At 42.5% G+C, this 23,522-nt stretch overlaps 11 protein-coding genes across 11 annotated transcripts; 5 read left to right on the top strand and 6 right to left on the bottom strand.

Moving 5' to 3' along the window:
* Positions 1-696: 696 nt before the first annotated feature.
* Positions 697-2,012, top strand: SAMD00019534_107970 (hypothetical protein; the record flags this gene model as incomplete). Its single annotated transcript, XM_012893826.1, has 2 exons — positions 697-1,653; positions 1,734-2,012. 2 exons carry the CDS (start codon positions 697-699, stop codon positions 2,010-2,012), a joined length of 1,236 nt encoding a protein of 411 aa, XP_012749280.1.
* A 188-nt stretch (positions 2,013-2,200) lies between these two features.
* Positions 2,201-3,230, bottom strand: SAMD00019534_107960 (hypothetical protein; the record flags this gene model as incomplete). Its single annotated transcript, XM_012893825.1, has 2 exons — positions 2,201-3,005; positions 3,079-3,230. The coding sequence occupies 2 exons, from the start codon at positions 3,228-3,230 to the stop codon at positions 2,201-2,203; spliced, it is 957 nt and encodes a 318-aa protein (XP_012749279.1).
* Positions 3,231-3,481: 251 nt separating this feature from the next.
* On the top strand, positions 3,482-3,813 carry SAMD00019534_107950 (hypothetical protein; the record flags this gene model as incomplete). The annotated part of the gene is made up of 2 exons (XM_012893824.1): positions 3,482-3,575; positions 3,734-3,813. Coding segments are annotated over 2 exons (174 nt in total), but the record flags the coding sequence as incomplete, so codon positions are not given.
* A 1,888-nt stretch (positions 3,814-5,701) lies between these two features.
* On the top strand, positions 5,702-7,579 carry SAMD00019534_107940 (hypothetical protein; the record flags this gene model as incomplete). Its single annotated transcript, XM_012893823.1, has 1 exon — positions 5,702-7,579. The coding sequence occupies one exon, from the start codon at positions 5,702-5,704 to the stop codon at positions 7,577-7,579; it is 1,878 nt and encodes a 625-aa protein (XP_012749277.1).
* An 84-nt stretch (positions 7,580-7,663) lies between these two features.
* Positions 7,664-8,730, bottom strand: SAMD00019534_107930 (hypothetical protein; the record flags this gene model as incomplete). Its single annotated transcript, XM_012893822.1, has 3 exons — positions 7,664-8,104; positions 8,173-8,537; positions 8,616-8,730. 3 exons carry the CDS (start codon positions 8,728-8,730, stop codon positions 7,664-7,666), a joined length of 921 nt encoding a protein of 306 aa, XP_012749276.1.
* Positions 8,731-9,046: 316 nt separating this feature from the next.
* On the top strand, positions 9,047-10,547 carry SAMD00019534_107920 (hypothetical protein; the record flags this gene model as incomplete). The annotated part of the gene is made up of 3 exons (XM_012893821.1): positions 9,047-9,212; positions 9,279-10,227; positions 10,439-10,547. The coding sequence occupies 3 exons, from the start codon at positions 9,047-9,049 to the stop codon at positions 10,545-10,547; spliced, it is 1,224 nt and encodes a 407-aa protein (XP_012749275.1).
* A 112-nt stretch (positions 10,548-10,659) lies between these two features.
* On the bottom strand, positions 10,660-11,670 carry SAMD00019534_107910 (hypothetical protein; the record flags this gene model as incomplete). Its single annotated transcript, XM_012893820.1, has 1 exon — positions 10,660-11,670. The coding sequence occupies one exon, from the start codon at positions 11,668-11,670 to the stop codon at positions 10,660-10,662; it is 1,011 nt and encodes a 336-aa protein (XP_012749274.1).
* A 1,233-nt stretch (positions 11,671-12,903) lies between these two features.
* Positions 12,904-13,281, bottom strand: SAMD00019534_107900 (hypothetical protein; the record flags this gene model as incomplete). Its single annotated transcript, XM_012893819.1, has 3 exons — positions 12,904-12,953; positions 13,015-13,074; positions 13,149-13,281. 3 exons carry the CDS (start codon positions 13,279-13,281, stop codon positions 12,904-12,906), a joined length of 243 nt encoding a protein of 80 aa, XP_012749273.1.
* Positions 13,282-14,395: 1,114 nt separating this feature from the next.
* On the bottom strand, positions 14,396-18,190 carry SAMD00019534_107890 (hypothetical protein; the record flags this gene model as incomplete). Its single annotated transcript, XM_012893818.1, has 2 exons — positions 14,396-16,568; positions 16,638-18,190. The coding sequence occupies 2 exons, from the start codon at positions 18,188-18,190 to the stop codon at positions 14,396-14,398; spliced, it is 3,726 nt and encodes a 1,241-aa protein (XP_012749272.1).
* A 138-nt stretch (positions 18,191-18,328) lies between these two features.
* On the top strand, positions 18,329-18,505 carry SAMD00019534_107880 (hypothetical protein; the record flags this gene model as incomplete). The annotated part of the gene is made up of 1 exon (XM_012893817.1): positions 18,329-18,505. The coding sequence occupies one exon, from the start codon at positions 18,329-18,331 to the stop codon at positions 18,503-18,505; it is 177 nt and encodes a 58-aa protein (XP_012749271.1).
* Positions 18,506-18,853: 348 nt separating this feature from the next.
* SAMD00019534_107870 (hypothetical protein) lies at positions 18,854-21,625 on the bottom strand (the record flags this gene model as incomplete). Its single annotated transcript, XM_012893816.1, has 4 exons — positions 18,854-20,235; positions 20,322-20,422; positions 20,481-21,384; positions 21,484-21,625. 4 exons carry the CDS (start codon positions 21,623-21,625, stop codon positions 18,854-18,856), a joined length of 2,529 nt encoding a protein of 842 aa, XP_012749270.1.
* Between the last annotated feature and the right edge of the window lie 1,897 nt (positions 21,626-23,522).

Here is a 23,522-nt window from a genome sequence, read left to right as displayed (position 1 = left end):
ATTCACGGAATTGTTTGTGATGAATAAGTTTTTACAAAGCATTGTTGTGTTCACCTTTGTTTAGGTCATCATGATAATGTAATAAAGTGGAATGGATATGGATAACTACCAAAGTATACTTTGTACATGAATTACATCTATGACTAATCATTCATACATTATTATTATTATTATAAATTAATCTTTGGAATAACATTACTATAGGTAAGTGAAAATCATTATTATTATTATTATTATTATTACTATTCAACTCCACATCAACTTATACCTTCATTATAACTACTAAGTTAAGTGAAGATAGAGATAGAGAGAACAACTAGAGATCGATCACTCATCGCCCCATCTCACACACCAACTCTCAATTTATTCAAACACAACTTCCCGTCTACCACACAACCTTTTGATTTAGTGGTGTCTTTGTGTTATCATGCATGTGTGAGGAGTCAAACCCCTATCATCGATGAGATGGTGATGTGATGATGTATTATCTCTTTGTTTGTACTATCATCATTAGTTAGTTAGTTAGTTAGTTAGTTATAATAGTTATATTAATAGTTATATATTCATAGATAGTTTAGAACTAACATTATATTCTAAAGTCACAAGAGAGGACTTCAAACTCACTCACTCACTCACCCATTCAATCAATCAATCAATCAATCAATCTATATATATACATAAATACATACATAACTTATGATCGGAGCAGCAATGAGCGATCCAAGTAGTAGGAAAAGAGTTACCGTCTTTCAGAATGGAAAGAAGACGGGAGGCAAGGCTGTTAGTATACCAAAGAAGTGGGGTGAGTTCTTAAAGTTGGTATCAAAGAAGTTGTTGCTGCCTGTGACTAGGATCTTCAACGAGGACGGTGGCGAAATAGATGATGTGGAACTGCTCGTACCAAAGGAGATACTGTACGCATCATGTGGCGAAGCATTCATCACACCAGGCACACTGAAGGACTTCATGGTCGGTGGCGGCGTGGCCACCAACAACAACAATCATGGCGTGCCATTCCTCTATAATGAGGCCGGTGGCAGATGTGGCGGCTACGATGGCAGCGAATGGGTCACGATCAATGTGGGCGGACGCATCTTCTCCACCACGCGCTCCACTCTTATCAAGGACCGCGAGAGCATGCTCGCCAAGATGTTTGGCGAGAACTGGGAGTCAACACGCGATTCCAATGGCAGCTATCTTATCGATCGTTCACCCGAGTACTTTGCACCAATACTGAACTATCTGCGATGTGGCAACATAATCATTGACGATGGCGTCAACATCGAGGGCGTCTATCTTGAGGCGCGCTTCTTCAACATCAGCGGCATGACCGACAAGCTGGCGCTGCTGGTCGATCGCAAGAACCGCACCGATGTCTTCACTCGAAAGGATGTCATCTCCATCCTGCTGACGTCGTCGTCCAACTCCAGTCTGCGATGCCAGGGTCTGAACCTGTCTGGCGTCGATCTCTCCAAACTGGACCTCAGGAACATCAACTTCAAGATGACCAACTTCCGCGAGACCAATCTCTCCAAGTGTAATCTAGACAATGCCCTACTACAAGAGGCCGACCTCTCCTTTGCCAATCTCTGTGGGGCAAGCCTTCGTGGTGCCAACCTCTCAGGTGCCAACCTGGAGAACTGTATATTAAGGGTATGTTCATTCATTCATTCAATCAAATGGGACATGGAACTATTCCACTCACATTCAATCAATCAATCAATCAAATATAGGGAACGAATTTCGAAGATAGAGGTGGACAGAGAGCAACATTGGAGAGCTGCAACTTTAAGAATGCAACGTTGGAGGAGGCTAACTTTAGTGGAGCCAATCTGAGAGTGGCTAACTTTAAGGGTGCCAACTTGGAGAACTGTAACTTCCGTGGAGCGGATCTTGCCGGTGCCAACCTGGAGGATACCAATCTGCGCGGTGCCAACCTGCACAAGGCCAACCTGATCGGTGTCAATCTGCGAGGAGCTAACTTTGACATCAGGACAGTCAGTTCCAGGTAGTTGTAACATTAGTCAGTCTTTCATCATCATCCATGCATTGGCAGCAACGTCGTCTTTTCATTCAATTAAACTTTGGTCTGACATGGCTGGCTGGCTAACTAGCCAAGCCAAGCCTAGACTATAGTAACATGTATCTTTGGAGTTGATTCAATTCATTCTTTATTGTCATTGATTGATTGAATGAATGATTACTCGTCATCACTTGGATACTTGTAGCTGCTGACCTCGTGGCTGATTTGGCAGTTGGTGTAACCTCTCTTCTTCTTGGTCTTCTCAGTGCGGAATCCCTTGCCCTTGGTCTTGGCCATGTTTCTGTTGATGCTCAGTCCCCATTGATCAGTCTCTGAGATGTAGTCGGCAGCCCTCATGTGACGATCAATCTGGACCTCCTCCTCCTTTACTCTTCTAAATGGTGTGTTTCCTTTTTGTTGTTGCTTTCCATTGCTGTTATTATAATTGTTATTGTTGTTATACTTGTTGTTTGGTGTATTGTTCTTGTTTGATGATGTAGTATTACTTGACTCATCCTTGGTGATGACCATTGAATCCTCCTCCTCCTCCTCATCCTCTGACTCTTTCTTTGTCTCGACCTTCTTGGTCTCAGCATTCTTGGTCTCAGCCTTCTTTGTCTCAGCCTTCTTTGTCTCAGCCTTCTTTGGCTCGACCTTCTTTGGCTCCTCTACCTCACTCTCGCTTGAGCTGTCGTCGCTTTCAACTTTCTTGGCGGACTCTTTCTCGCTCTCACTCTCTGATTCACTCTCGCTTGAACTGTCCTTCTTCTTCTTCTCGTCTTCACTCTCTGATTCACTGTCACTCGAGTCTACAACCTTCTTCTTCTTCTCATCCTCCTTCTCACTCTCACTGCTGTCACTCTCATCACTTGAATCCTCAGTCTTTTGTTTCTTCAATGTTGCCTCTTCCTCGTCATCACTATCCTCCTCGTCGTCATCATCATCATGCTTTCTCTTGTTTGTTGTACCATTCTGTTGTTGGCTATGGTAGTTATATTATATTAGTATCATCATTATTACCAAACCCAACAACAACGACAACAATAACAACATACTTATATAATTTCAAGAGATCGACTAGAGTTGGAGTATCTTTGTTGTTTGTTGAGAGGTCAACCTTTTTCTTTGTGGCTTCCTTCTTCAAACTCTCCAATGTGAGTTTGAATCCATTCTGCTCCAAGTACTGTTGAATAATTTGATACTCCATTATTGTTATATTATTATTTGTATGTATGAATATATTAATATTATTACTCGTCTCTCGATTGATTTCAAATCATTTGACGAATCATTCGTTTTTTTGATTGTTTGACAAAACAAATTGATTTTAATTAATATTTTTAGTATTCATCACCAACTCAGTTCAGCATGGTAGACCTAACATGTAATCTTTTGATCATCATCACACTAAGATAGATACAAATATAATATAATATTATATAATATAATACAAAGATGTCAATAATGATTCATAAATATAGGTTCCTAATTAGAAACCTTCCAACATATCCATCGAGGAGCAGAGATAGATTGCTTGCACTTGTCAAAGAAGGTAGGCCATAGTTCTGAAACTGACTGAACGACTCACTGAATAACTTATTGACCTAACAATCAATCAATCAATTAATCAATGAATGACAACAATAACAATAGACTTTAGATTGAATAGAGCAGTGACCGACTCAAAGAAATTGGAGATGTATAATGCAGAGGTGGATGCAGGTATCAAAGAGATATTAAGATACAAGAACTTGGACAGGAATGATCAGAACTGGGTATTCCATCTTTGATTGATTGATTGAATGGTATCACATACATACATACATACTGTTGTGTGGTGTGTATGTATGATCAATCAATCAATCATATGATGTTGATGGATGATGGGGTCAATACCTGTACCCTGTGATGTGTGTAGGCCTGCCCCCGCTGACGTGGATGATGTGGAAGATGTGGATAATGTGGATCAATGTAGATGATGTAGATGCCGATGACCTCACACACAAGTCACACACAACTTAAGTAGCAGCGATTGTCCAATTCATCGCATGTTCAAGGAGCCAACAAAATCAAGAGTCGATTGAGTGGAACATATCAATCACATTCAAACAAACATTCAAACAGTTGCATACATGGATGTAACTCATGTACATGGTTGGATCGACATTGACACCACGTGACACTCTAGACAGGACTGTAGAGCAATCAGAGATCGATAGAGTGTTATCGTATTTGTGTGTGACTGTGTGGTGACCATCAATGAATGAATGAATGACCTTCAATGTCATCAGCAAGCACCAATCAGACGTCTTTCCATGTGTGTTAATTTTAAGTGGAGGTGTTGAATTGCATCAATAACAATACCAAAAGACATGTTTATTATCCATTCAATTCAAACCATTTGTCAATCAATCAATCAATCAATCAATTAATCAATCAAACAAACAAACAAATATTAATTCTAAGTTCAACTAAATTAATACGATGAATCAAATAGGTGGTGATGATCATCATCATCAGCAAGTACGATTGATATATACACTCGTACTTAATCAATCAATCAATCAATCAGTAATGCTACTGCTTATGGAGTAAGAGTAGGAGGATCAAGGAGGGAGGAGCATCAAAAAAAAAGGGGTAGTCTACAACATAGACATCACTATCCATCCATTCAAACACAATCTGACATGACATGTTGTGTGTGGATGATAGTGAAGAGTGATGTGGTTGGTGGTCGACCATCATTACATGACTTCATTGAAATAATGACTGACTGATGACAAAGAGTCAAGATGTGGTGTGTGTGTATCTAAGATCCTTCAGTGACTTCACAAACACACATCACACATATAGTATAGAGAGTGAGGAGGGAGGGAGTATGTCAGCTGAGTCCAATCCACACATCTGACATCACACCACTCACTTAATCAATCAATCAATCACACTTAACACACATCACACGCACCACTCGTCCAAGCAAGACGATGTCTTTCAATTTAGAGTGTGTGTGGATCAATCAATCATCCAGACAGAACACCTGACATCCATCCATTAGTCCATCAGTCCATCAATCATATATCACTTTTGGCATGATGATGTGGAGCACACACACATACACCCTTCCCCATGTCCATCATGATCTTGGACATTATTATGATGCATTCCTTAGTCTACCCTATCCATCTATCTATCCAATCATCCTTTCATCAATCAATCAATCAATCAATTAATCAATCCACATCCAATACTAATAATAACTATTATTACTCCATTCATGAATGCTGCCTGAATGGTGATGACTAATATCTCTGACTCTTCCTGTTTAGTCCATTTACAATGATCTTTTAAGTCAACAATAATATTTTATTAATCATTAATCATTCGACAGACCTTTGGAACTACATCCAGAAATAATACCATCAATCAATCCATCAATCAATCCATCAATCAGTCCATTCTACCTGGACATTATAACCCTTGTAATTTTAAGTAAGTATCCATTCATTCAATTGATCAACGTCCATCACTCACTCACTCAATCAACAAATCAATCAATCAATAATATTGACCCAAAGAAGATATATATAGACGAGAATGATCAAACGAGTTAGAAGAGCTTGTCTTAACTGTAGGAACTCAAAGGTGGCATGCGATCAGCAAAGACCTTGTACGAGATGTATGAAGCAAGACATTGGTCATACTTGTTATGACCTGCCAAGGAAGAAGAGGGAGAAGAAGGTCAAGCCCCAAGCCAACGCCACTGCAACTTCAACCACACCTGGTAACATCACATCATCTCCTTCATCGTCCTCTTCCAAGACTATATCAGTATCCAACTCCAACTCCAAGCAACATGGAAACAACAACAACAACAACAATAACAACAATATGAGCAATGCCAACTTGGTTGTGCACAATGGAATCAATGTCAACAATTTGGCAGACTCTGGCGATGGTCTATTATCGATCAAGACATATGGCCTGAGCACGCCAACATCAAGTCCAAACATCGATGGACTATCAATCAGCAACAATGGCGGTGGCGGTGGAGGCAACAATGGATACACATTCTTCCAGCCCAAGATGTTCTGCTCGCCAACACTCAGCCATCAGAACTCATTCCTCATGAGCACGTCACCGCACTCTGACTGCCTGACTCCGCCCACCCATGGCCTCAATATATACGCCCACCATCAGATGGGTCCACCACTGGACGAGGCATCCCTGGTGTCAGTGCCCTCGCCAACAATGTCCAAGCCCCACCCATACCTATACTCGCCTCAACAACATCCAAATCAACATCAACTGCTACTGTTGCCACCTGGCGTGGCCAATGTTGTCGGGCACCCCAACATCAATCGCAGAATATCCGTCGAATACAATACCCCTCCATATCAACACATGGGCATGGTCCCCAACAACCAGGACCCTGCCAACTCGCCTCCACTCACACGCAAGGACATTCCATCGAACTGCACCTCGCCACATATGTTCTACGCGAATGGTGCCAACCAGCAAATGCTGTACCATCCTCAGCAGCAACAGCAGCAACAATTACAACTTAGCCCGCATCAGGCTGCCAACCAATCGGTGCCCAACCCCATGTCGAGCCCGAAGCAACTGTCCAACCTCAATCCACTCAAGCGCAGCATGACTGGATTCTCCCACAACCTCATCAATCTGAAGCGCAAGAACATGTCCAACAGCGAGCCCAACGTCCTGTCCAAGACCGGCGCCTACGTGCCACCCACCTCGCCAGGCGTGCCCGGCGGCGGCAGCTCCACCACCACCACTCCGGGCAGCACAAGTGTGTTCAACAGCGCTGACGGCCTACCAATGCTGCAGCCACAGCACCAACAGCAACAGCAACAGCAGCAACAACATATATTTAGTCGACACCATTCTGAGCCGTATGACATGTCGCCATCGTCATCATTGTCCAACAATACGATACAGTCTCCCAAGCTGAGCCAACCAGGCTTCAGGACCTATGAGGACTATCATATCGTGCCAGTGCTGTCCTCCAGTCTGGCGCCATCCGACCCCAACTTCCTGTACTCGAGATACATGAACAAGGGCAGCTTCGAGCCCGTCCTGTTCAGCAGTGGCAGCAGCACTAGCAACAGTCCACAGTATGTGTTTGATCCGCATCATCTATACTATCCTTGCACGCCACCTCCTGGCGTCCACAACGCCAGCGCTGCGCCAATCGTAAACGATAACTTCCAACTGCAGCAGTTGCAGCAGGCCAAAGTGATTGGGCAGCAGGGCGGTGGCGGCAACACCAGTGGGCAGGGTATCAATTGCACTCAGCCGGGACAGGGTGGTGGTGCCACAACTCCCCAACAACCTCAGGCACAGTCTGGTTTGAGCCAGAGCCAGAACCAGGGTCAGGTCCAAGGTCAGGGCCAGAGCCTGCCACAGTTCTTCTCTGGCGTCGCCAATAATAGTGCACCACAATCACAGTCCCAATCACAGTCGCAGCAACAGCCACAGCAACAGCAGACGCCAACGGGACCATTGAGTGGGGGAACTGAAGTGTACAACTATGGATGATATACATGAATAATAAAGAGTATATTACATTCGACCTGTATGATACATTGATTGTTGGTTGAGGTGATCGCGGGTGGTCCACTCCTAAAGCATCGCATCCACTTGTTGAATGACATTGTCGATGAATGGTCGCTCTTGAGGGTTCAGTGACAGCATGCTGCGTATCAGTTGAATGAGCTCGTTGGAGAAGGAATGTGAGGCCGGGATGTCCACTCTGCCACTGAGAACTGACAGTGCCACACTGCCAGAGTTGTTGTCCATTGATGATTCAAAAGGTGATCGATTGAATGACATTGCATAGAGAAGACATCCCAATGCCCAAATATCTGTTCGTTCGTCCAGATTACAATCTGAGGCCACATCAAATAGCTCTGGTGCCTTGTACAGTGGTGTTGAATGTTGGTCTGCTTCCTCCTGTACCTCCAACGCTTGTTTCCTTGATGTGACCCTTATCCTTGCCTGTGTAGTCGAGCCAAAGTCCATCAACACTGGCTTCTTCTCATCACTTAATAATACATTGCCGGGCTATGTTGTTATGATTGATTGAGTGAGTGATTGATTAAGTGATCGAATGATTGAGTGAGGGTAGTTACCTTGATATCCCTGTGAGCTAGAGGTGGATCACAATGATGGAACTGAGCGATGGCATCTAATATCTGACGGAATGTAGTGAGCAGTTGGTGCTCATTATAAATACTGATGGTGTAATCCTTTCCATTTACAGTTCGCTGACGATCCAATACATCTTGAAGTGAACCATCCTTATAGAATGGCATCAACATGTTGTATTCCTTTGCACCCTGTACCTTGTGAGACTTGCAAACTGAATGATCAATTAATCTCAATATATTCGGATGATTGAACTTATTAAACACCTGTATCTCCCTATTTGCAACCTGTTCAGACTCTGCTGTTTGGCATAGCATTGACTTCAATGCATATCTTCTTCCCGAGGCATCTATGTTATGTTATGTTGGTTACAAGTCTGTCAGTCACCTCATTCATTCATTCATTCGTACAATAATATCAAACATACCTTTGACCAAGTAGACGAAAGAGAATCCACCTTCGGCCAACAATCTTGAGCATATGTACTTCTTTCCATTGATATTATATGCTTTATCAACAGGATAGCATAGTAGTTGTCCCATTGTTTGTTATTATCTGTTACCTGTTATGTGAACGAGTATGTGAATGTGAATGAAAGTCAGAAATATTCTAACTTTGTCACTTTTAGAGAACATCTCAACCCTTGCCCTTCACACACTTTCATTTTGTCAAACAACAACATATAATTGTGTACAGATAATAGAGATTAGATAATGAATGGAGTTCACTCAACTTCCACTGACTATATTGAAACAGATTGTTGAGTATCTTGATGACAATGTTGATCGATTGATATTGACATTGGTGTGCAAGAGATGGTATGAATATAGACATGTATATTGCCACTTCAAACAAACAATGATGGTCAAGATGAAGGACAAGACAAAGATAGCAACTTCACTTCACTCTTACAAACAGATGATTGGTGATAGCTTCGAAGCGATCCTATCAAAAGGCGTATCCATACTCATTCATTCGGATGTAGAACATGATCAATTTGGCTATGATCGTTACATCTTGTTTGGTATGTTATTCATGAATAACAATACAACCATACATATATATACTTATCAATAATATCGATGGTCAGGTATAGAAGACGACGACTATTGGATGGATGAAGTGTTGAGCGAGCCGCACATCTTGAGCATTACCTTCATGGATTGCAATGAGATGCCTTTCGACCAGGAGTTCTGGACCAAAGCAGCTCCCTTCTTTGAGAAATTGAGTACCCGCAACGATGCGCCACACAAGATAGAATACAAACTGGTGTCTGGATTGCTGGTGCCAGCATTACGAGTGCTACCAATCACCTCTCTATCGTTCTATCAGTACATCATGCAAGATGAAGATTATGAGGTAATGGGAAATCGACTAGGAGATCCGAGTCATCTTCCACTGTCATTGACCACACTCAAAGTCAACAATGACTATAACTTCCAACCTGGACTCGACCTGTCCAGGCTCACGCGACTCAAGACATTGAGCATCACATATTATGGCGGCACTCAGCTTACTAAGTATGCGATACTTCCACCCTCACTTACCACGCTCTTGATTGGGCGCGGTGTTGTAGAGCCGTTGGGAAAGCTTCCACCAAGCGTCACTGAGCTCAACTTGGACACCCTGACCTATGATCTGAGCAACGATCACCAAACCTTGGAGAAACTGGACATCTCCAAACATTGTCTCGAAACAAACATACTATCCAAACTGGTCTTTTCCCATCTACGTTCGCTCACTGTATTCTCTGTCGATTCAAAATTGCTGGAAGATATATTTACATTATCACTCTTCCCGGCACTGGAAGAGTTTAAAGCTGTGATGACTGTTGGATGGCGCCAGTCCCAACCTTTGGACTTCACTCTATCATCATCTCCTCTCAAGAAGTTGACAATCACCAATTGCCACCAGCCCATCTTGGCTCCCAATTGCCTTCAGACATTGAGCGTACATTTCTCTAAACGTAATTTGCCAAACCAAGAACTGTGGCACAATGGCGTTTCACCAAAAGGTATTACAGAACTGGTCTTGTTTATGTATGATGTTTATCTATTGAAGAAAGGAGATATTCCACACTCTGTGACAGACTTGAAGCTCGAATGTTATCAACAACGATTGAACCCAGCTAGTATTATTGGTCCCAATGTGTCGAAGTTGACATGGCGCGCAGGCAACAAACAAGTTGTCGGGCATTTCCTTCAACATATTCCGACAACCATCCTCCATCTTTATATCATGATTGACAAGACATGGTTCCAACTCCGACGAATATCCCAAACACTATTCCTACAAACTCAAACAGACCTCCTGCGGTCTGGCTTCATCGACTTGGTCCATCTCCAGTCACTTTGTTTAATGGATACACATTGGAACAAATCAAGACATCATGGCAGGCTTTGAATCAATAAATCAAACAGATATCAAAGGCACAAGTGGGAAGGTTGTTATTGATTGAGTTGCCAACTTGTTTAATCTGAAAACACACAACCATATGATTCCAATTCTTCAAACTCGTCCTCATGCTCGTAGACGTAGCGCTCTCCAGCTTGGAACTGGTGGTTATCTGATTCCAATTCGTTTAGAAATATCTCGTTTCCATCCCAGAATATCTCATCATTTTCATCTAGCAATGGCATGGATAATGGAGTCTCCTGTTGCAGATTGGTCAACAGTTTCAATCGCGTGAAGTAAGTACTGGTATCAGTCTTGCAATAATGGATCGAGCTATCGACCAAACTGTAGCTTCCAAAATCTGGAGGTGTTCTTCTGAGGAGGTTGCCATCATAAATGTCAATTATGATCATTTTGAGAGAACCAGCGCCTGGCCCATCGTTTGAAGACGTCGGTACATATTGGACAGATGCAATGAGGAAATCAAAGTTAAAATACTCTTCTGTGGCCACAAGGTGCAGGCATTCCAATGTGCCTCTTGAGAACTGACCAAAGTTCCAAAAGAGTTTGTCGTAGTTGTCTATATGACTGTGATATGGTGGCAGCTCAATACGAAGGTACCTGAGGGTGTCAATGATAATACAGAGAGATGGCAGGTTCTCAATGATTTTGATATATGATGTGTGGAACGATTGATAGAACTTGAGTGTAAGTGATTCCAGTCCACAACGTATTTTTCCGTGATTCTCTTTGATGGCCACCAGTTGGGAGTAGACATTGCTGTCCTCTCTGGAGGACAATACCAATGATCTGACGGCTGGGAAATCCATGTGCTCATTCATCGAGATCTGAAGACGTTTGATGTTGTGCTTGGAGGCGATGATGTTGAGATATGTTGGGTTTCTGATGAATCCCAGTGCCAGTGTGTTCAGGGAGCTGTTGCCCTGCAGGTAGTCGAAAAAGTACTCCTTGTAATCATTGAATCCAGTTTGATTGAATAGGAATAGTTCCAATCTTTGAAGAACTTGGTTCTGGGCGAGCGACTGGAAGAAGGCCTTTGGTTCCTCAAGATAAAAGAATGACTTCATGAAGTTCTGTCGATGACCAATTGATCTGCCCAGGATCAATGTTGTGAGTTGTAGTAGAGTAGACTGGGAGCGCAGAACACTTCCAATTGGTCCATATGATAAGATTGATAACTTACAAGTTGAGGTAAAGATATATTAATGTCCGCGATGCTCTGTAGAGTACATGTGTTTGATTGATTTGTCAAGTTTTGTTGATGTCTTGAGGCTGGAGAATAGATGATGTCGAGTGAGGAGATATGTTGAAACGGAAAGTTACCTTTGATCAACTTCTCAAACATCATGACGGAGACATGTTGATCCAGATAATTGATCTTCAAGTGTCGCAAAGAAGTGTTTCGGTTATGTTCACAGTTGCCAAAGCATGTCACAAGGAATTGGACTATATTGTCAACTCTGTTTGGGAATGCCATTATGATTATCAGACTCTCGGTGGCATGGAAGAGTGATGAACCATTATTGAGAAGATCCTCAAATGACGGTTTGTGATACAGTATACTCTGTTCAATTGTGACCGAGAGCAGATGTTTCAGAATACAATGTGGAGATTGCAAGTGCATGACCAGATCCTTGATATTCCTCCTGCAGTTTGGTCGAAGATGTGTAGTATGGTGACATACTCCATTAATGAATATATGATTGAAGTGCTTGAGAGATACAACATCAAAGAATACCTTGCTCACCAATGCCAAGTCTATTTTAAACTTGAGTGATTGAGACGCATCATCAAACACCGCTGCTATGATTGTATAGATTATTTGTTTGTTCATTCTGATAAACTGAACTGAACTGAACTATGTGAATATATGTATAGGTATAGTGTAGTGTATGACTTAGGTTAGATGTGAACTGGTGTCCAAACATGCACCCTACTGATCACTACCTGTCAATCAATCAAAACCAAACAGGTTAATTCGTTCATTCATTTATTCAACAACATTTATAAGAGTGTACAGATAATAGAGATTAGATAATGAATGGAGTTCTCTCAATTTCCACTGATAATATTGAAACATATTGTTGAGTATCTTGATGACAATGGTGATCGATTGATATTGACATTGGTGTGCAAGAGATGGTTTGAATATAGATATGTATATTGCCGTTTCAAACAAGAAATGCTGGTCCCCGAGAGGAATGACAAGATCAAGATAGCAACTTCACTTCACTCTTACAAACAGATGATTGATGATAGCTTTGAAGAAATAGTACGACCAACAAATGGCGTATCAATACTCATTCATTCGTCTCAAGAAAGAAGGTCCAAATTCTATAATCGCTACATCCTGTATAGTATGTTATGAATGTACATATCATTTAATTGTTAAGGTAATCATACATACATACTTACATGTTTACGACCCTCGATATGATAGATAAGTATGACAACACGGAGGACGAGGATTACTGTAGTTGGATGGATAAAGTGTTGAGCGAGCCGCACATCTTTAGCATTACCTTCATGGATTGCCAAGAGACACCATTCGACCAGGAGTTCTGGAACAATGCCACTCCCTTCTTTGAGAAATTGAGAACTCGTAACGATGCGCCACACTTGATTGAATACCAACTGATGACCGGATTGCTGGTGCCAGCGTTACGACATGTACCCATCAGCTCTCTAGTATTCAATCAGTACCCCGCGCGAATTGATGATTATGGGCCACAAGATTATCGACAGGGAGATACTAGTCATCTTCCACTGTCATTGACCTCACTCAAAATCTACGTTGGCTATATCTTCCATCCTGGACTAGACCTGACTAGCCTAACACGACTCAAGACATTGGTCATCACACATTATGGAGGTACACAGAATGCGATACTTCCGCCCTCGATCACAACACTCATGCTTTGTCGCTATATCGGAAAGCTTCCATCAAGCATCACTGACCTCAGCTTGAACACACCAACCTATGACTTGAGCCAAGATCATGAAACCTTGGAAATATTGAACCTCTCCAGACAATGTCTTGTAACAAACATATTGTCCAATCTGGTCTTTCCCCGTCTGCTCAAGCTTACTATGTACTCCGTCTATTCAAAAGAGCTTATCGACATTACATTATCTCGCTTCCCGGTACTGGAAGAGTTGGTTGCGGTGATGATTGTTAGAGGGTTTCAGTCCCATCCTCTTGACTTGTCACAATCGTCATCATCACTCAAGAAGTTGGCAATCAGTAATTGTCAACAGCCCGTCTCAACTCCCGATGGCCTTCAGTCGTTGAGAATACAATTCTCTAAAAGTAGCTCGCACCAAGAACTGTGGCACCTTGGAAATACACCAACAAATATTACATCACTAACTTTGGATCAGTATGATTGTCCATTGAAGAAATGTGATATTCCAAACTCTGTCACAGATCTTAGGTTAGAAGGTTATAAGCAACGATTGGACCCATCTATTATTGGACCAAATGTGTCGAGATTGACCTGGACTGGAGGCAACAAACTAGATGTCAAGAATTTCCTTCGTCTTATGCCGCCGACCGTTCTCCATTTTGAGCTCATGATTGGCAATGCCGTCACAAGGATCCAACTCCGACGAATATCCCCAACAATATTCCTACAAACTCAAACAAACCTTCTGTTGTCTGGCTTCATCTACCTTCCAGCCATTTTGATGATATGTTAGATAGAGATGGAGACTGGCATGTCTTGAATAAATCAATACAACCAAACCAACTAAGAGTAGACATTCATTTATTCATTGCTTACGTGTGGATGATTAAGTTGATTGGATCCTTGCTGCCTTGATTGATAGAGTAGTGTTGGCATCATGGTCTTCATGTATTCGTCTCTTGACTCCACTTCCACCAGTGATCTGGTCTATTGACATACTGGACAACAATCGATCACATATCTCTATGATGTTTAGATTGCCATAATATTTGATAGCTTGGTATCTGACAGCTTGGAGCAATGGTATCATGTCCATCTTGACCTGTGATCGTTGGAATGGAGAATCATTACCTTCAAACAGATAACTGATGACTTGGTGATGGTTCATACAGGATGCATTCAAAATTGGTTCCAGTGTTGGGAGTTGTCTTTGAAGTTGTGATGGTGTGGCACATCGTTGATGAACACACTTGATGATGTCCAAGTGTCCTTTGGAGCAGGCCCAATCTATCAATCGTGCCAACTGATCATGGTTGTCATTCACACTGATGTGTCCTTTGTCAAACAGATACTCCAATACAGATGTGTTGCAATGTTCCAAGTTGATGAGCTCATTTATCCTCACGTTGTTGTTGTTGTAGTTGTTGTTCTTCAAAATGATATGTTGGATGAGATAATCTATTGTTTCCAAATCAGCACGTTTGACACTGATCTCCATTGCCCCACTCAAAAGGCTACTGGTCAAGATTTCACCATTGTCGAATGTGAAATGTTTGATCACCATCTTGATCACTGACACTGGCATGGACGCCACCTTTAAGAGTACTCTTGATAAATATAACTTTAACCCGATGTTGGTAAGTTTGGTTACCAGCTCAATCATCACATCCTCAGTGACTTTGCTGTTGGGTTCTCCAATGTGTTCGAACAATGAGGGAAAGATATCCATGTATATAGTGAACTTTGGCACTCTGTCGATGATCGCTCGGACTGTGTTCACATCACCAACTTGAAATGCACTTTCAAGGTGATTACCTGACACCAAAGATTCAGAGCACTCATTCATTGCAAATGTGATCATATCCTTGTTTCCATGTTTGATTGCCAATGATAACAGGTTGTCAAAGTCGAAGGTGAGTTTGGGAATGGTCATCAATCGTTTGATCAAGTCAACAGAAATGATGTTTGGGCCAATTCCACTGATAAAACATGGTCTCAATGTCTTTAACTTATCGTCATTAAAGTTTGATCGGATATCCAGTATAAAGTTGACAACATCCAAGTGACCACTGACCAAAGGAATCTTGAGAAACTCTAGAAATTCTATATGGTAATCGTTGCCGGATGATTGGACAAAGAGAGAGTGGATCTTTCCTATGATATCAAGATGACCGTGTTGCAAGGAGTGTCTGAACAGAGTGGAGCACTGTGGCTTGGGAAGGAATGGAAGTAGCTTGTCCATGAGGTCAACTCGTCCAAACTGGCAACATTGCTTTAGAAGTTCCAATGAGTTGGTTATATATTGTTGATCGATACAATATACAATGATTGATTTGATGTCGTGCTCAACTGCTTTGAGTAATAGTCCATTGCGGAGTTCCACACCTATGAAGGAGTGTTGTTCCAGTAGTTGGAACATCTCCAAAGCCCAGGGCTTGGTGAGCCATCCCTTGGTCATGTTGTTGATTTGCTCATTCTCTTCACTCTCTTCATTCTCTTCATTTGTTGTACGTGTGACTTTGATATCCAATTCCATGAGTTTGCGGAGGAATGATGGATGGCGGATATTTGAAATTAACTTGTCATCAAGGGCAACATTTGATGTCTGGGGAGAAGTGATTATGATGAACTGATCAAACATCCACTCCCATTCAGGATGGGAACATGATGATAAGTTCCAAAAGAATGAGTTCGTGCTTGGGTCTCGATAAAACGACATCATGGGGTTTGCCAAAAGGGTCTTGATGCATCGCAAGTCGTACTCCATTGCACTGCCCAGGAATATTAAGTTGGGGATTGTTCCAAATGTGGATGTAGAGTACTCCTTGTGGAACCATTCTAATGCGCCATAACGAATGAAATCTTCAAGGCAACGATCGTTGAACAACTGTGCACCCTTGATCTTTAGAATACCATCCTCACATTCTGAATCATTTTGCGCCTCGATCTGTCCCATGATCAGCATTCCAAGCTTCCTATCTCTGAACACTGTGTGAAACGCTGTCTCCAACTCCTTGCTTGAACTTGTTTGAACGTCATTCATTGTTGTATCTTTATGTCTGTTTGAGAATGAATGAGTTAGTAAGTAAGTTGAGATAACACGCATTGATCATGATTCAAGAACTTACGTGTGCTTAACCATTGATGTTGACGTGGTGGTGGCCTTGATCTGATCAGCGCACAGGTTGACCACTCTGGTCATTCCATGTTCATAAGCAAGGTCCATGATTCGGTGAATGGTTCGCAATCGATGTATTATTGGAATGTTGGCGAATGTCGATGAGTTGAAGTGGTACTCGAGTGTGTTGTATGCATTATCCTTAGTCATGACCATTAGTGTCCAGAGGTCAGGACGAAAAAGAGTATTGGATGATCTATTCGATATGAATCGTTGTTGGAGTAATTTTACAATGTGTAGCTTGTTGTTCATCATTGCCATTGATATGATTGAACTCAACTCCTTGTCACTCATTTGCTCTGGAGTAAACATGTTGATCACTTGTTCAATAACATGCTCATCATCATTGTACATGACATATTCACAGATGATGGGGTCATTCCTGATCTCAACCACGCGATCCAGAATGAATGTGATCTCCTCCAATGATGCAGACTCTTCACTAATGCTATTGAATATTGTCTTCCTGACATCGATCTGACCAGGATCTAATTCTTGAAACAATACCTCCATTGTCTCGCGGCACTTTGATTCAAGTGCCTCGACCAAACATTGCATGTTGTAACTGATATCGAACCGAACTTTGAGTGTGCTCATAAGCTTCAATGAGAATCTAGCGGCCAATATCATTGCTTCCATGAAATGCCCATAGTATCCATCATCATCATCATCATCATCATCATCATCATCATCATCATCATCACTATTGTAGTTTGTTGCATAATGTTCACAATTATCAATGAAATGACACACAATGTCCACGGTGATGTTGCTTCCTGATTTGTGAACTGCCTCCACCATGTTAATGATTGAGTCGCAGAAGTTCAGCTTAGGTGTTCGAGGACTGCTGAGCAGTCTTGCCATGGGCTCCGACATTTTATGGCATGTGTGTCCATCCAACTCAATCCCTTCACGATTGCGCATGAGCAACTCCTCTACGGCCAAAATGTCATCATTGTGGATCGCTTGCATCAGTGTGACTGGTGGCTTAGATTTGGTACTTGGATTGGGAATGACCTCGGTGGACATTGTTGAGTCGCCTCCATATCCATTTGTTGTTGACCTCTCCATTGCTTGTCGAATGTGCCTCTCGGACATCTTGGTGATGGTGTCGTTGCCAACATGATGATCAAAGAGGTGCTTGATGAATGATTCGTGGCCATGATCGATGATGTTTCCAAGTTCACAACCCTTCAGTAGTTGGGCGCCAACAGTAGATGAGCTAAACACTTTGAACATGTCGACGTTGCCTGTTTTGGAACAGTGAAGCAGACAATCATTGAAGATTTTCAACAAAAAATTGTCGTCTTTCTTCAATGAGATGGATGGAACAACACTCTCCATGATATAATGAACACTGTCCAACATGTTGGACACTGTCGATCGTAAGAGTGCCACCTTCAATATGCGAGTAACGTCAAAGGACTCCTCGTGCAGTACTTTGAGAAGCAGTCGAACAAACTGATCATTTCCAGTGTCAACGGCCTTCTGGAGATGTTCCATTATGCCCACTGGGAAAGGGCGATAGACATTGATTGCGAGATACTGTTGGAGTATGTCCAGGTTGCCATATTTACAAAGGTTGGCTAGAAGGTCTTTGCCAACTCTATGGTCCACCAACATGTTTGGATGTTTACATAGATGTTTGTATACAGTTGCATTGTTGTAACGCACTGCACTTGGAATCAGCAACTGGTTGTTGTGGGGGTAGTTGATGGCGACTCTGTCAAATGCCTCGATGAACATCTGTGTGGCATTGTATCGCAACATCTCAACAAGATTGCCATTGGCATGAAGTTTGGCACCTTTGATAGTTGACTTTATACAAGGTACTTGGTTGCCATCATCATCATTCTTCTTCCTTGATGTTGTTGTTGTTGTTGTTGTTGGACTACTCCATTGACGATGAATGTCACTAACATGTTGTAATATGCGTCGACACAATAATCGATTGTGAAACACTATATGTATACTATTCTTATTATCTCTATCCATTGTGTAACTTTGAATGAATGAACGAGTTATCGTCGAACACAAAACTACATCTTGGCTTTCAAAGGATGATGGTACGACATGTTTTTGCACTGGGCAAATTAGACATGTGTCACAATAATCAATGTTTGGTTGGTAATCCATTGCAGCCAATAATATTTATTGGTGTATTGTCTATTCGTTTGGAAGTTGGGTGTTGACTACACTGGATGACGCTCTGAGTGAGGTTGGAACAAGTGATGCCATGGGAGTGGTTACATCTACATCGGAATGACCTTCATCAGAACTATTGCTATTGCTATTGGTAGTGCTGTTGCTGTTGCTGTTGCTGCCGGAGCCACCTCCACTGGAGAAGCTGCTTAGACTGCCCATGCTTTCAACGCTGACTCTGAACGTCGGTATGCCCTCAAAGTTGTTGCTGCCAGGAACAACATCATCTGGCTGCCTGTCGGGCGGCGGAGTGATCAGCTCAACATTGCCAATGTTGCTAATGGCCGACTCCAATCCCTTCTCGTACTTTTGAGGCATGTGATCGGTGAACATTGTGGATGAGACGATGATCTTGTCAAAGGATTGGTTCCTGACCTTCTCGGCCACGTACACTCCCTTCTTAATCTTGACAATGCGCATCATCTTGCCAGGTGGGAACATGTGCACCTCGCCACTGTCATGATGCTCGACGTGCGACAGGTCGATGGTCGGGGACACCTTGAGCACCTTGCTGATCTTCTTGGTCAGACGCTCGCCCAGACCACCACCCGCCGACACGATCTGGAAGCCACGCTGCATCTTGGTCTTACTCTGAGAAAGGATGTTGTCTAGGACCTCGCGCAGGTAGTATAAGGAGTTGAATGAGAGACGTGGCACGAGGTCATCATTCATGGCAAAGGAGCTCACAAGCGACTGAACGACCTCGTGAGTGGCCAGCTCGTAGGAGAGAATGCAGGGCGGGCCGAACGAGTAGCAATGTAGGGGTATTAGGGGGTGCTTGTCATAGAACAAGAATGTGAATAGTGAGGCGACGCCAGCGCCCAAGCTGTGACCAGTGACGATCAGTCTGTAGCCAGGATGACAGTGGATGGCCTTGACAAGGAGCTCCTCCGTCTCCTTCAGCTTCTTGTGGGCACACAGTAGTATGCCCAGATGAATGTAGCCTGGATGCCAGTTCTTCTTTGGACCCTTATAGAAGGACGACTTGGCAACAAGGTCAGTGATGACATCGAGATGATTGAATGTGCCACGGATCGATAGGACCACCGACTTGGTCTGGTGATCGATGGCAATGAAGTGGCCTGGACTGTACTTTGAGCTGAACCATTTGGATACAATGATGTCCTCCTTCTTGATACCAGTGTGCTTTCTGATCACCTTGAGATTGGCATTATCAGTTCCAAGTACGCCTCTTAGCTTGCCCAACGTACTCTTGGACATCAGTCCAAAGTACAACTTCCTGCCATAAGAAGCCGTACAGAACTTCTGGTATCTCAAGGCTTCCTCCAACAGCAAGTGATTGGACATTGGCTCCCAACTCCTAAGTACAAGTTCTTTGTAGTAACCTATTGATTGATTGATTGATTGAATGAATGAGTGAGTGAGTGAGTATGATTCCTGGACATTGTTTTGTTTGAATGGCAATACATACTGTTCAACAATGACAGACCCATGAATATGGTCAATGTGCTATACTTCTTCTTATCGAATAGTTTGTTCAATAAGGCTGATATAACCTTCATTGTATGTCGTCTGAAGTTGGTGGATATGTTAGTCTTTGTTAATTGAGATGTGCACGGAAGTTACATACCCTTCTTCAGACAATGTATCCTCGTGAGTGGCCTCGTGCTCTCGCTCTAATCTCTCCTCTTCCTCGTGCTGTTGCTTCCTCAGCTTGTTCTTCTTCCTCAGATTGAACAAGTGTCTCCTCTCCTTCTTCTGGATCTTCTCCACACGGCACATGGTCGGACTGTTGAGGTTGGACTCGAGCATCTCGGCGACGACCCTGCGCTCACCCTCGATGACTGGCGATTGCTCATCATCAGTTGCCCAAGCACCCATCATTGGCGAGGAAATATGGGGAACTGGTGAGTGTGTCCACGTTGGCGATGAGAAGTCCATTGTAGGTGAATCGACTGATGGTGAGGCATTGAGCCCAAACAATACATTGGATTCTTTCAGCTTCTCTTTCTCTGTTGCCTGCCCCGGCTGTGGCGATGCTGGTGGCCCTTGGGACTCTTGGGTCGGATCAGAGTCTGTGAACTTATGCTCAAAGTTCTCGTCAGAGTGCAACTTGTCAATCTCTTCCCTGTGCGAATCACACAAGGAGAAGGCATTCTGGAGGTCCACATAGTTGGTTGACTTTCTCAGGTCCTTATACTGTGATGAAGCCATTGACACACCCTTTGGAACTTGAAGGGTGTTGCTGGCTGATCTAATTGATGGCATGTCCTTTGATTGATCCAGGGAGGGATTGGGTACTTGGAGGAAGTTGTTGTTGTTGGTGGTGGCGGGGGCGGAGGTGGAGACATCTCCATCCTCTGGTACTTGTTGAGATACATTGTCCTCCAATGTGAGAGGGTCATCCTTGATCACCTCCAAACAATTGATTGTTAATTGATCAGCATCCGAAGTGGGTGCAGATTGGAATATTGGTGTCAAACTGTATCGTCTACCATTCTTTCGAATAAAGGTTGGTGTATCCTTCCCTGAAGCTGTTGGTGAAGATGGTGTTGATAATGATATTGATTGTTGAGTTTGTAATGTAGTTGTTGTTGTTTCCTGGTGATGATTGTCTTTGGTAACAACAATACTGGAAGGATCTGGTATGAAGGGGAATGGAACGACTTGACTTTGTGTCAATGATATGATATTCTCATTATATGTTGTGTTGGCTGGTATTCTCCTGGAAGGACTGTATGGATCATCACTGAGCAGATCAACCATCTTTACCATCACTACCCTAGGTTGACTGGAATTCAAATCGACTTGTACTCCAATAACCTCTAACTTATTATCACCAACATCCTCTTCTACTTTATCATTATTATTATTATTATTATTATTGGATACCATTGTTTGATTGATTGTTTGTTGTTTGAATGATTTGGATTGATATGATTGATTGATTGATTGATTAATTAAATAAATAATATATATAATATATGGATTGAATGATGTTATATCTCTCTCTCTCTGAATCGGCAGGATATTTAGCCAAATGGTATTATGCCGCGGCAGCGGGCAATAGAATAACAATCTAATCTATGTAGTTGTTGTTGATATTATGATGTTGTTGTTGTTGTTGTTGAAACACACTGAGGTGAACAAGTGTATGATAATGATATATTATCATGTATTATTATATATATGTTCACCACCTTGATATGTATATATATGATGTTGGATTGATGGATGGATGGATTGAAATACAAGACTTATTTGATATATCACGCACGCGTCAATTGAATATATTATAGAGTGAGTGTTAATGGGCGGGTGCGGTCTATAATATATTAGATAATAGATGAGATGATAAAGTGAGATAATTGAGATGTCAGCGTGTGAAGTGTGTGTGAAAGTGTGTTTATATCTGCCAAGATTGAGGTAATGTAAGGGTGTGTAGGTAAAGGGGAAAGGTTAGTTAGTTGTGTGTTTGAATGAATGATGATGTGTTGACAGCAACAAGCAACAGTCGTGTGTGTACGGGTTGGTGCCTGTCATTCAGTCAACATTGTTGCTGAAGGGGTGGATGAAGTTGAGGCCCTCAATCCTTAGACCATGGTCTAATCCCTCGACATATCATATGATATCACCTACTTATATAATATATATATCTCCTTTTGTCACTCGTCTCTTCAATATATATCTGATGAATGAATGATATGAAAGATTTGAATGAGTTGAATGAATGGATGATATTGATGTTGATGTTGTTATAAGCTAATGAGAATGGAAGGTGTGAGTGTATGTATGTGTGCTTTAACTGGTTGAATGAATGAATGGCTGAATAGTTTACTTACTGATTGATTGGAAGGACATCCACTCCAAACTTAGCCACTCTATCCTCCCACTCATTCACTAAACGCCCATAGATCGTCCAGCTCTTCGGCAGATATTCACCCCCAATAGTGAATAGGGCAGAGCCGAATGGAACAACACCCCCGTTTGCCTCTCCCGCTGAAGCTCATGGTTTTTCAAAGTTATCGAAGCCCCTATTGTACTTCGCCCACCCCCTTTAGCCCCCTCTAGAAGGACCTGTTTGTTGTTTGTACCAATAATACCCCGTGTGCCCAGGCTTAGAACGTGACTCCTAGATAACCATGAATTATTATTTGTTGGATAGATTGTGGTGAACCTCACAATAACCTATTTAGTCAATGTCCCGATGACTTGCGCCATTCCATTGTCATATTGACAAAGTTATATATCTCTGCACCAGTCATCAAACATTCACACTCCTGACGTCATTGGGCGCGACATGGTTCTATCCATGGTGATGATGAATGTTGGGCCAAAGGGGTTTTGCTGGCGGGTCAGAAACAAAGTGACTGGAGTTGGACCAAGTCGATGAAGCCCGCAGGAGGTCTGTTTGAGTTTGTAGGAATAGTGTTTGGGATATTCTTCGGAGTTGGAACATTGTCTTGGCAATATTGACATTAAGATGGAGGATGGTTGGTGGCATATGCTGAATGAAATGTTTGACATCTTGTTTGTTGCCTGCACTCCATGTCAACCTCGACACATTGGGTCCAATAATAGTTGGGTCCAGTGGTTGTTGATAACATTGCAGTCTCAGATCGGTGACAGTGTCTGGAATATCACCTTGCTTCAATGGGCAATGATCATACAT

Source organism: Acytostelium subglobosum, assembly GCF_000787575.1.
Source record: "Acytostelium subglobosum LB1 DNA, scaffold: scaffold29, whole genome shotgun sequence".
Taxonomy (NCBI): Eukaryota; Evosea; class Eumycetozoa; order Acytosteliales; family Acytosteliaceae; genus Acytostelium; species Acytostelium subglobosum.
Note: the sequence above shows the minus strand (reverse complement) of the source record. Positions and strands in the feature narration are given on the sequence as shown.